At 38.4% G+C, this 12,225-nt stretch overlaps 1 protein-coding gene across 1 annotated transcript in view; it reads left to right on the top strand.

The window, feature by feature from the left end:
• ROBO1 (roundabout guidance receptor 1) overlaps positions 1-12,225 on the top strand; it is a 577,320-nt gene that overhangs the window by 537,633 nt on the left and 27,462 nt on the right. Inside the window, exons 21-24 of the mRNA XM_035116286.2 lie at positions 2,725-2,751; positions 5,178-5,220; positions 9,674-9,828; positions 10,752-11,087. Of these exons, the coding sequence (XP_034972177.1) occupies positions 2,725-2,751; positions 5,178-5,220; positions 9,674-9,828; positions 10,752-11,087 (561 nt within the window). The remainder of the gene's footprint in view (positions 1-2,724; positions 2,752-5,177; positions 5,221-9,673; positions 9,829-10,751; positions 11,088-12,225) is intronic.

Below are 12,225 nucleotides of genomic sequence, written 5' to 3'. Positions count from 1 at the left end.
TGGACTAGAGGTGCAATCGCAACCAAGGATGCCTGAAGATGCAATGTGACCACTTTGTTAAATAGAGATAGGCAGTAATTATTGATTTTTTTTTCATGTACTGTAGTTTGATTTTTAGAGCAGAGGTCAATCAGCCACAGATCTGAAGCTGTTTAACACCTTGCCTTTTTGAATACTTAATTATCCTCATCCACCAAACGATCCAGATCCTTCTTATTAATGTTTAAAAGGCTTTATTCGCACTGTCTGGTAGCCACTGGACACAACAAAGTAATGACTTTGTTCAATGTGCTTAATGGTCTACAAATTTGTCAGTAGTCAAAATTCTGAACATGGTCATTAAATGAAGGTAACATTTTTAAAGAACTTTAGCAAAAGTAGTGTGGGTTTGAACACTTAAGAAACTCAGTGTCTCTTAGCATGCAGTGTCTTGAAAACAGGAAGATCCAAAGCAAAATATAAGCGACAACTAGTGGCATCATTGTGGTCCAATAGATAACACATGCAGACAAAATGAAGCTGGGACTGAAATTAACTTGTGTCTGTTAATATACCTCTGGGAAAGTTAAGTGAAAGCCTTTGTGCTGTTTTAACCAGTTTTCTTTTAGCTTTACTAATTGCATGGTGCCATGCCATCTCTTATAAACATTTCTAATAGACTAATACTGTTGGATATAAAAGAAGCTAAATCCACAGCATGGAATGTTAAAAAATCTGATATTCTGTTATTTTATGCTGTTTTCAGTCTTGTGTGTCTTACAAATGTCTGTAATGACTCCACAATTTTTTATTAACTTTCAGAATGAATTCATTAGTAAAGGTTCACCAAAACAAGGTTATTAAACACACTTGAAGGGAAACATCATCTTCAAGGAAATGTAAATCATTTAAAAATAATTGTCAATATACAGAGCATGAAGTCAGACATGTCACCATAAAAGCTGAGGATCAGTGAACTTCATTAATTCATTTCCCCCCTTTTTGAGCATCTAACTTGAGGCTTTGACAACTGTTAAAATATTTCTGTATTCACACATACATACATATTGCATTAGCACCAGTGGGCACAATAAACATTTTTATCAACTAAGGTTTGATAATTAAGTTTTTGTGTGAGATATGAATATTTCACTTAGATTGACTTTTTATTTATTTTCTTACAGAACAAAATTATATTGAGTATTTAGTTCACAGAAAAATAATGACAAGAACCTTTCATCTTTTTCCATTTCTTTGTTATTGCAAATTGATGTAGAGCTGATGTAGTCATTCACAAGCAAAGCTGTTTTAAAATGCACTACTTTGTGTGTTTGTTGGAAATCCTTGTTACTGCAGCTCTGTATTTTCTTTCTTAATGATACTAAATTCCATTGACTATCTGAAAAGAGCCAGCAGAAAGAGATCACAATAGGATCCCTGTGATAAAAATAGCACTGCTGCAAATGAAGGCCAGTGCTTAAATTGTTTGGATTTTTCTTTCTTTTTTCCTCCAGCACAATATTCCTAGAAATAAAGTCACCTGATAAGAACAGAGACACATATTCAGCATGTTCTAAATTAGGCTCTTCTATCTCCTTAAAGACTTAAGGACCCTAGATCCTAATATAAAAAACCAGACCTATAGGAAGAAAAAAGGGAGTAAAAGGCTGTTGATGTGTCTATATCTCAGCCATTCCATCATCCCTTTGTGGTCCGCCTGCTAACCTAAATTTCAAGGCCAAAACACATTTAGAAACGATTGTGAAGCTTTTCTTGCATTTCATTGTTTTGCTCAGAATTAAGGAGCATTTTGTGGCTTCCTTCTTCCCATTAGCAGTACAGAAAATATATTCTATTGTTCAAAGAAGAGAGAAGTGTGTGCTGGGGGGGGGGGGTGAGTAGATGTTGCACTGGAGGTCTGCTGTTTGATTAGAGGCCTTATTGATTAAATTAAGATCTATAGGGGCTGTGAAAATGAAGGTTTTTCCCCTGTGAGAATTATTACACTCTGAAACTTTTTATTTAAACTCATAGGCTGGTGAGTGAGGAAAGATTACTATAGCAGGTAATCTACAGGCCAGATTAACATTATTAAGTTAAAATAACAAAAGCATCTCAAAAATGAAGAATAAAAAACTAGTTATTGTGTGTTCTATATTCATTACAGTAAGTTTTTTTAAAGGCTGTGATATTGAGCAGCTGCTACAATAAAGCACAACATACTTTTAGGGTGCAAGTAATGGAAAATTAGCACATTTTCATAATACTTTGTTACTATTAGTAATAGCTTACTCTTTACTTACCGTAAATGCTTAAGTGTCCTTATTGATCCACTTTATCAAGCATTTGCATGATGCAGTGAATATAAGAGTCTGGCAATATCTTGTTGATACTGGTAAAAGTAACCATTACTCTTCCTTTAAAAAAAAAATTAAATAGTGTAGGGTTTTTGTTTGTACATGGATTTGCCGCAAAACATAAAGCACTAAAGAGAAGGTCATTTAGAGGCTAAACCACACTCTATTTCCCTCAAGAGCACACTGTACTAGAATGTTGTTCTTCCTCTGTGAGACAAGCCACCTTTTTAAATAACAAATTTTGTTTTATTCACATATTGATGTGTCTTGGACATATTTACTCTTACTTTTATGTTCTGTTCTTGCCCTGATTTATACTAATGTTGTATGGTCTCTTTTTCTTTCTTCAGCTTAATAACCAGTTTTTATTGTGTTTTTGATTTTTCAGTCCCGTCTTTTACCTTCACACCAACAGGTATATATTTGCACTTTTCCCTTGTCTGTTTGGCATGTGCCTGTGGGATACTGTGTCACTGTCTCTTTTTCTTCTTCCCTCATATAACCAGGCACAATATTACACTGCTAGTAGTATGAGTAGTATTTATTGCGTATCCTTATTGTTAGTATCATTTTACCAATTTGGCAGATCTCGTACTGCTGTCCAAAGTTTGAGTTCTATATCCTTTGGAAGACTACATGAGATCCTATATCTTCTATGCTAATGTATAGCATGGTTGGGTGGTTTTTGTTTTTGCTAATTTTGTATATTGTATAGTTGTTCATAATGTTCTGCTCTACCAAAATGGGCCGTAGCTGCACAAAGGACTCTGCATAAAGGCAAGCAGTGGTGCCTCGACCACCTTACAGTGCCTCGACCACCTTACAGTAGTGCCTCGACTTACGAATGTAATCCGTTCCGAAGGCACCTTCGTAGGTCGAAAAATTCATAAGTTGAAAAGCGCCATTGGAAACTCGATTTCCCATAGGAGTGCATTGGAAACGGAAAAATTCGTAAGTTGAAACAACCCCATCTAAAAATTCGTAAGTAAAAAAACCCCTATCTAAAACCGCCACGGTTTCTGTTCTGATGTCGAGAAATTCGTAAGCCTGCGGCCATTTGCCCCATTCAGTTGTCGAGTCATTCGTAAGTCGAGGTACCACTGTATAATGATTCTTAATAGAACATTACTTAACACTTAAATAGAAAGACATACAAAGGATTCCATTTTAAGTTGGGAGATGTCTATATGTGTTGTATCCAACTGACAGTAAGACTTCCATGTTGCTCAGCTGAGGGTATGACTTCCGTTGGCAGAACAAGGAATGAAGCTATTTACCACACACACACACACACACTTACTCATGAGTAGCACCTTGGCAGAGACACATGCCCAGCTGGCATGTTCTCTCCCTCCTGGTCGATTGTTCGGGAGCTTCAAAAGCTTTCTCCAGCCCGAACATCACAGCGACTGATGCCAACTGACACCAGCACACTCTGGGATCCGCAGAGTTTGTGCAGTTGCGTAACAGAACTCTGTAGCACAGCATTTGGCTAACCTACGTTTATTTACATATAAACACACATGGAGCACTGCAACATGGCTCCCTCTCTCTCTCTCTCTCTAGCATCAGGCAGCAAAGAGAAAGAACAAAGGACAATAGTCCCACTTCAGGAACACAACAACACAAACATCCTGTCTTCATCACTTCCCACCGTGGAAACAAAACATATACCATCATGATGGAGAGAGAAAATTACTTCACATTCTTAAAAAAGAACGAATTCCTTCAGGTTTATAAAAATCTTTCGTAATTCTAATAAGTTGTTATTTCAACTTTTAAAATAGTTTTGGTCCTTGTTTCTCATTACTTTTAACATCATATTAATATAATTTGCTTCAGCGTTAGTTTAAACATTCTCATATTGTTCTCATACAGAATCCCTGTTTTTAACAACTGGGATGTACAGGGAAATAATTTATGTACATTATTAGTGTTGCTAAGTTAATTTGCAAGCTTAATTTTAAGCATGTTTAGACTTGGTGTCAGATTTCTCACAGGAGCCAAGTTTTTAGAACAGTAAAGACTAAAATATTTTAATCAATACTTGGCACAATGCATGATAGCTGTACAATAGACAATAGGGAAATTTGACAAGGAGTCATTTGAAATGCGGACTGTATTTAAAATTTAAAACTTTTCTGTTCCATAATTCAAAATCCAACTAGTTTAGTTCCACTGAATTTAAATGGTAACAACCCCTCATCTTCAGCAACACTTTCAGCAAAAGGCCTATGTACCATTGGCTGCTACATTTTAATCCTGTTATTGTAATCGCTGCAAGCAGTTATCTCTGCCTTGCAGAACCCCACTTTGGAGTTCTTCTAACAAGCAGAATTTGGCTGCCTTTTAAAACACATTCCTAGTTTGGGAAATGGATAGCTATGGAATCCATCGCCACTTGCACTGAGGTTAATCTTCTTAACTCTTTGCTTAACCTGGGGGTGGTAGCTAAAGTACAGCAAGTGTATTTGGCTCTGGGCACGTTTAAAACGCATTTTCACGCGCAGGTCTTTATGACATACTTCCCAAAATATAAATATATTTGGAAACACCTATCTGTTGTGTTTCACATTCCATTTTGTAAACAACAACACACACACCAGAAAATACTGCTTCCGAGCAATATTTATTCTATGTTTTGAAAAATAAACAACTAAAACTCCAATGGCTTTTATGTGGCACTATGGTTGTATAGAGTTGGTGGTAAGAACTGCTTATACCGACAGTAATCTAGCCACAAGGAAATAAACACATTTTAGCATTTTTCTTTCTAGGATCCAACATAAGCACATCCAGAGAATTAACTTAACCACTATATATTTTCATTTTATATTTTAGTAACGTATCAAAGAGGAGGTGAAGCTGTAAGCAGTGGAGGCAGGTAAGATTGTATACAGGTTTACTACATATAATGCAAAATGCAGACTGAACTGCAGGATATGTTGGGTAAAGCTGCATCTCTGAATGCAAACAGCAGAGGGAGCACTTTGACTTCAAACAAAAACTTGCTGCTATAAGGGGATGATTAAAGGGAGCTAAAGTAGCTAAATTGTGGCATTTAAGGAGATTAAACACTTAGTAATGATAGCAAAGAGAAAAACCTTAAATTGGAAACCATGCTTAAAGAAAGCTGCCTCTTAGGTGATTTTTAAAAACAGAAAACATAAAAATGGAATAGCAATCATTACTGGTGGGGAATTGCAAATTAAAAGTACAGATAAATCCGGGTTCTGAGAAATGAATGCAATTCCATCTTTAGAATATAGCTAAGTCTTTAGTTAATTGGTCAATGGGGAAGGATTCTCTTCTCAAACAAATGACAGTGTTTCATTAATACTGATGTCACTGCAATTCTACCTGGATGGCATTGGGTGGCAGCGAGGTCAGGTGTGTGGGGGCACACCAGCAGAGCCAGTTGCGCACTCACACTGCATGGCCCTGACTTCATTGCCATCTTGTGTCACCCCAGTGCTGTTCAGGCAACTGCAGCAACTCCGCAGCACAGCAGCTGCTTCTTAACAAGGATTTCAGCCAACCAAGGTGTCGTTAAAACAAAGCTATATGGAGGTATACAATCACTGTTGTGTCAAATACAAGTCAGGCTATACAGATGTTGGTGCAGAGCCGAAATGATGCATAGCAACTGCAGTCAAGCCATCCACAAAGAAAGAAAAGTTATGTCACACAGAATGCTAAGATAAGCAAATGGGTCAAACAGTGGCTTCTGCTTCTTTTCCAAATGAGTTTGTTGTTGCTTTTTAAAAGGTGTTTAGTGTATCTTGTGTGTGAATAAGGAACCAAATTATGTAGAGTTCTACATCTGGCACCCATGACCATTTTCTGGGCTATGCATTGCCTGTCCCTGTACTCACACTGGCCTGATTCACACATAACAACAAACTATGTCTACTTACTATATGAATGTGCCTTGGGATTATGTTCTTGCTTCCTTGTACACCCTCCCTCCACGTCTTGCAGGAAACTGGATTGTGACAAAAAATCCCCAAACATTTGAATTAATTGGGGTGGGCATGTTCCCTAAAATGAGGTCTGCTTTTAAAAAAACCTGGCTAGCTAAAATCATTTTAGGAAGGATGTATGCCTGATGCAGGGGCCGAAGTCTTAAATAGGTTTTTTTAAATAAAAAATTAAAAAAGGAAGAGGGAAGCACAGAAGACAGCACTTTTAAAAGGACAAAAGGGAGTGAAATGTAAGTTTTCCCCTTCCCACAGCTGAGTTGTTTCAGCTCCCCCACCCACTTTTTAATCTTCTACATAACGGTAATGCAAACTAGTTTTTTGCCTTAGTTTTCAGGACAAGAAAACAACAAAAACCTTTGTTATGAACACAATTTAGCTATATAAACATACGTAACTGGCTGTTATAGAATATTCAGAAACTTATACAGAACTTGGTTCAAAACATTTTTTTCAAAATAACAAGATCAACATAGTATATCCACAGTATATCCAAATGGCATTTCACTTAGAGCTTTGAGTTTATGTTTGTCTATCTCTGCAAGCTACCGGTACTGAGGAAGCCTGACTGGGGCGAAACAAGGGACGTTCCCGGGAACCTTGTCTATGGACATTGGTTTTGCTGCACCTGGTACCAATTGGATACATAGCTGCCAAGTATCCCGTATCCGCCGGGAAAACCCCTTTTTTCTTACCGTTTCCCGGCGGTCTCCCGTTTAGGTTAAAATCCCGGTATTGCCCCTTAAATTGGCTTCGGCCCGGCGGCCATTTTTCTGGTGCCGCTTTGCCCTTCTATGGGCACCAGAAAATGGCGGCGCCGGCAGTCGCTTCCGCGCATGACCGGAAGTTGCGTGACGCGACTTCCGGTTGCGCTTTGCCCTTCTATGGGCATCAGAAAATGGCGGCGGCGGTGGCGGCAGTCGCTTTTACGTGTTTCCGGTCATGCGCGGAAGCGACTTCCGGCGCTGGAGCCGCCATTTTCTGGTGCCCATAGAAGGGCGAAGCACCACCGGAAGTTGCGTCATGCAACTTCCGGTCATGCGCGCGCTGCCGATCCCGGATCTTTATGTCCGGAACTTGGCAGCTATGATTGGATATACTGTTGCCACCTTATGGACATTGGTTTGCCACACTTGTTTGCCAATTGGACACATTGTGTTATCTCTAAACCTGCTGCACACCTCCTCTTGTGGTACTTTATGACTATTTCATTTATTTTGGACTGAGTCCTCATTGACATTTTGAGCACGTGGGTGTGCCTTGTTTGTTGATCTATGTTGATCTTGCTATTTTGAAAAAAATGTTTTGAACCAAGTTCTGTATAAGTTTCTGAATATTCTATAACAGCCAGTTACGTATGTTTATATAGTTAGTTTTCAGGACAAGCACAAACCATTGTATGCCTGTTCAGTAGAACACCAAAATGTGATTTCTCCACAAACTACAAAGGGCAGCTTTCACAGCACATGACGAGAAGAAAGGAAGGAGTGAAAAGGCCCAAAGTTCACTCCAGGCTTCTGCACACGTTACCAAACCATTTTGGTGTTGCATCTGAATAGAACTATTCTGAGTTACTGCTGTTGGTCCAGATGAATATGAGTTCTACCCGAGTTAAGGCAAGACAGTTATAAAGGGAACATTCTGCAGCACCTTTTAGGTATACCCTCAACTGTACAAAGGGAATGGAGCTGGAGATGCCATGCTTACATAAAATACAGCATTTTCTTAGCAGCTGTTTTTTTTTCTGATGAAATTTGGTATTTTTCCAAGTAATCCATTCAGAAAGCATTTGTAACTATTAGTTGATTCCAGTTCACTGAGCATAATGTACTTTGCATAATGAGAAACACTTTTGCTTAGTATTTTTTTTAATGTTCTCTGTAACTTTAATTTCCAAGAATTTCAGCTAAGCTGGAAATTGGGGGGGGGGGGACTGGGGCCTGTATCCAAAGAACTGCAGGAGTTTTTCTGCATACCAAAGAGAGCTTTGGCCATGAGTCAAAGAGCAGTCCTCTATGCTGCATGACCCGCCTAATATGAAATTGAGGAAAGTTTCACAAATAGGTCATCATACAGCGTGTTTGTTATACACATTGTAGGAAAGAAAGGGAGGATAGTGTTGTGCTTGCACTGCACAATAAAATGTGTGTGTGTTATTTGGAGATCAAACATGTATGTTATTAGTGACAAAATTGTTAGGAGTGGTTTATTTTAAAGGAGTAATAAGCATGTTGTCAGCTGTCCAGTCATAAACTCAACTACTTTATGTTGGTGCAATGGAGACTACTATGAATGGCAGGAATGGAATGTCACCATGAATTTAATAGTGGGTAACAAAGAAGGTCCTAGAAAATGGTCACAGATCTCTGTATAGAAGAAAGGCTTTTAACTCTGTCTTGGGGGCATTAAGGGAAGGAGTGGGAAACACTGATACAGTGGTACCTTGGTTGTCAAATGGCTTAGTTGTTGAACAAATCGGCTCCCAAATGCTGCAAACCCAGAAGTGAGTGTTCCAGTTTGCAAACTTTTTTGGAAACTGAATGTCCGATGTGGCTTACACAGCTTCCAATTGAGTGCAGGAAGCTCCAGCAGCCAATTGGTAGCTGCACCTTGGTTTTCAAACCGTTCTGGGAGTCAAACAGACTCCCAGAACGGATTACGTTTGACAGCCCAGGTACCACTGAAGTTGTGATGGTTAAGGGAGGAAGATTTGGTTCAACTCTTAAGTTGTTTTCTTACCCAAAAAAGATGTACTATTTTTTAACCAAAAGCCATAGATTAGGCATCCCCAGACTTTGGCCCTCCAGATGTTTTGGACTACAATTCCCATCATCCCTGACCACTGGTCCTGTTAGCTAGGGATCATGGGAGTTGTAGGCCAAAACATCTGGAGGGCCGCAGTTTGGGGATGCCTGCCATAGATAGAGAGTTAGTAGAATGCCTAAGAACATCAAAAGTCTCTTTAGCTAAATGGCAAAATATGCCTGATGTATGGTTCATACACAGCTAATTCCAAATCTGCAGCAACATTGCTTGGGGAATCTCAGGGAATGCTTTACACCTAAAGGTTGTTACAAGTTGTTATAAAGGGACTCCTAACAAGGCTTCTCCAGCAGACCTGAAGGAACAGGGAAGCCTATATAGTCAGCCCATAGTTGCTTCTTTAAAGCTTTTCCCCTGCCAGCTAATTTCATTTAGCAACTGTTCATGTTTCCAGTATCACTGGGAAGAATAAGTAAATTTCCAGTACAATCAATCTTAATTGCGGTCAAAGACCAGACAGATTTTCAGTACTTCAATGTGAACTTTGCTTTTAAGATGGCATCTTATGATAATTAGTAATTCTGTGTTTTGAAGGCCAGGCCTTTTAAACATCAATGAACCTGCCACTCAGCCATGGCTTGCAGATACATGGCCTAATACTGGGAATAATCACAACGACTGCTCCATCAACTGCTGCACATCAGGCAATGGAAACAGTGACAGCAACCTCACTACATATAGTCGCCCAGGTAAATCTTGTTTATTATTAAAATAACTTAATTTGAACTTAATTTGTATTGCTTCCTGTTTATTTGTTTCCTTCCTATTTGTTTATTTGCTGTCAATATCATTTGGGCATCCAAAGTTATCCTATTGCCGTTACTTATGCTACTTTACCCACACATTTAGATCCTTTTGAGAGAGTTCCTGCCTCCTGTCCCAAGTACAGTAGTGAGGAATTCAGCTTCTTAGTGTGCTTAATCTCCTCGTCATTGTTTCTAGTTTATATTAATCCTTATCCGACATCCTGTAGAATATATAAAGTGGCAGCAGGTGTCCAACGTATTCCTGCATCTTTCGGGGAGATGACTCACAAACTAATCCATTTTATGTCTCATTCCTTATATTTTATGATCTGTTACCCACAGCATTGTCTCACTCATATTCCACCCCCCAGGCACAAACTTGTGTCTATAAAGATTCCAGGAGAACTAGTCACTTCTGCTTTTTGTACTTACAACAAACACATAGTTGTATTTATGGAATCAAATGTATGACTCACAAGCGAGCTAGTACAACTTTCACTGGAATGTACAGTGAAGTGCTGTAGGTGGATATTTAGGTACAAATGCTACTTCGTCAAGAACAGTATTTAGCTATAAATTTAAGATCAATTAGTAGATTCCGCCATCGAGGACCTTGCAGAATGAGATTACCTGTATAAAAAGATAAATAGAGGCAGAAGAGTTGGGGACTCCTATATGAAGGGTATACCTTATTGTTTTGGACTTATGGAACTAAGCTGCCATTTTACTATAGCTAATATTCTGATTTAGCTTCTGTTCATCCAACTATTTCTGCTTCAGAAAGCAGGTCACGTAGGTCAAAAAGCACCTAAAAATAGTCTTCTAACTGAACACAATTTTCCCTTTTCCCTTCCTGCTGTGGTTAGCTGATTGTATAGCAAATTACAACAATCAGCTGGAGAACAAGCAAACAAACCTGATGCTGCCTGAGTCAACAGTTTATGGTGATGTGGACTTAAGCAACAAAATCAATGAAATGAAAACTTTCAACAGCCCAAATCTAAAAGATGGAAGATACGTCAGCCAACCAGGTCAGCCTACACCTTATGCCACCACTCAGCTCATCCAGTCAAACATCAGCAATAATGTTAACAGTGGCAGTGGTGATTCAAATGAAAAACACTGGAAGCCATCTGCACAGCAGAAACAAGAGGTTGCGCCAGTTCAGTACAACATTATGGAACAAAACAAATTGAACAAAGGTAAATCACTTCATGTATCTCTCCCCCCCCCCCAAAAAAACACTGGAGATTCCATAAACCCCTCCTTTCAGGGTCTCAGCTTATGTAAATGAAAATAACTACATATATTTCTATCTATCTGTCCACAGTGTTTTTAGACCATCTCCAGATCAGATAATTGGTTACTGCAATGTGGAACTTGTTAGGATGAACTGAACACTGTGGAACAATCTAAGCTCCTTTGTAGATTTAGAAATTCCCAATTAACAGTGTCAAAGAGTTAATTAGCACTACAATAATCTGCAGAAATTGAATTTATTCTAACAAATAAGCAGCTGTATCTTAAAAGGGAATTTAATAAAATATATTTTCTTATGGCTTTGAGCTTAATTTAAATTTAATAACAACAAATGAGTGATTGGCTGGTATTGAGACATCTTTAATTCATAAAGGAGATGCAAGGTGTAAGCATTGCAGTCAAATTTTAAAATAGGTCATCCCATTCTTCTAGTGGTGAATGGAGTCTAATTAACCTACATATCACTGTAAATTACTGGAATGTTGCATATAAAATTTTGTATGATTGTATTGTGGGTTTTGCTAAAAATGGAAATGAACTGATCTGATAAATTTTAGACTTGCTCTTTGCATTCACCGTCTTGCATTCAGTTCTGGATTAAAATTACTGCTTTAGATCTATAACCTTAAAATGAATTGATTTCAGTGTTAACTTGAAAAATCAGAATGTGCTTTCTGGCCTTAGGGGCACATTTCTCTAATGTAGTGTGTGTGCTATAGAAAACGAAGTGATGCGATTTCTTGCTAGTCCTTCAGGCTACCATGCAGCTTGCTTTAATAACACGATTTGCAAAACGCTATCCCTAGGAGCTGGCCCTGTTCTATCTTTGAACTTTCTGAGCACATTGTTGTAGCTCTCATGGTCACCTAGTGATATTGAAAAGGTAAAGGACATGTTCCATTACAAAAGGTTGATTCAATCTATTTACTACCTGACCTACTTATCTACAGAATGGTTCAGAGGCCACATAAATCTGACATGGGTGTCTAGCTGTTTGCTATAGCAGTGACAGTTATTAATTATATTTTTGCCTTGAATTTTTCTGCATGTTTCATGGGATTATTATTATTATTATTTGTC

This window comes from Zootoca vivipara, chromosome 4 (genome assembly GCF_963506605.1).
Source record: "Zootoca vivipara chromosome 4, rZooViv1.1, whole genome shotgun sequence".
Taxonomy (NCBI): Eukaryota; Metazoa; Chordata; class Lepidosauria; order Squamata; family Lacertidae; genus Zootoca; species Zootoca vivipara.
Note: the sequence above shows the minus strand (reverse complement) of the source record. Positions and strands in the feature narration are given on the sequence as shown.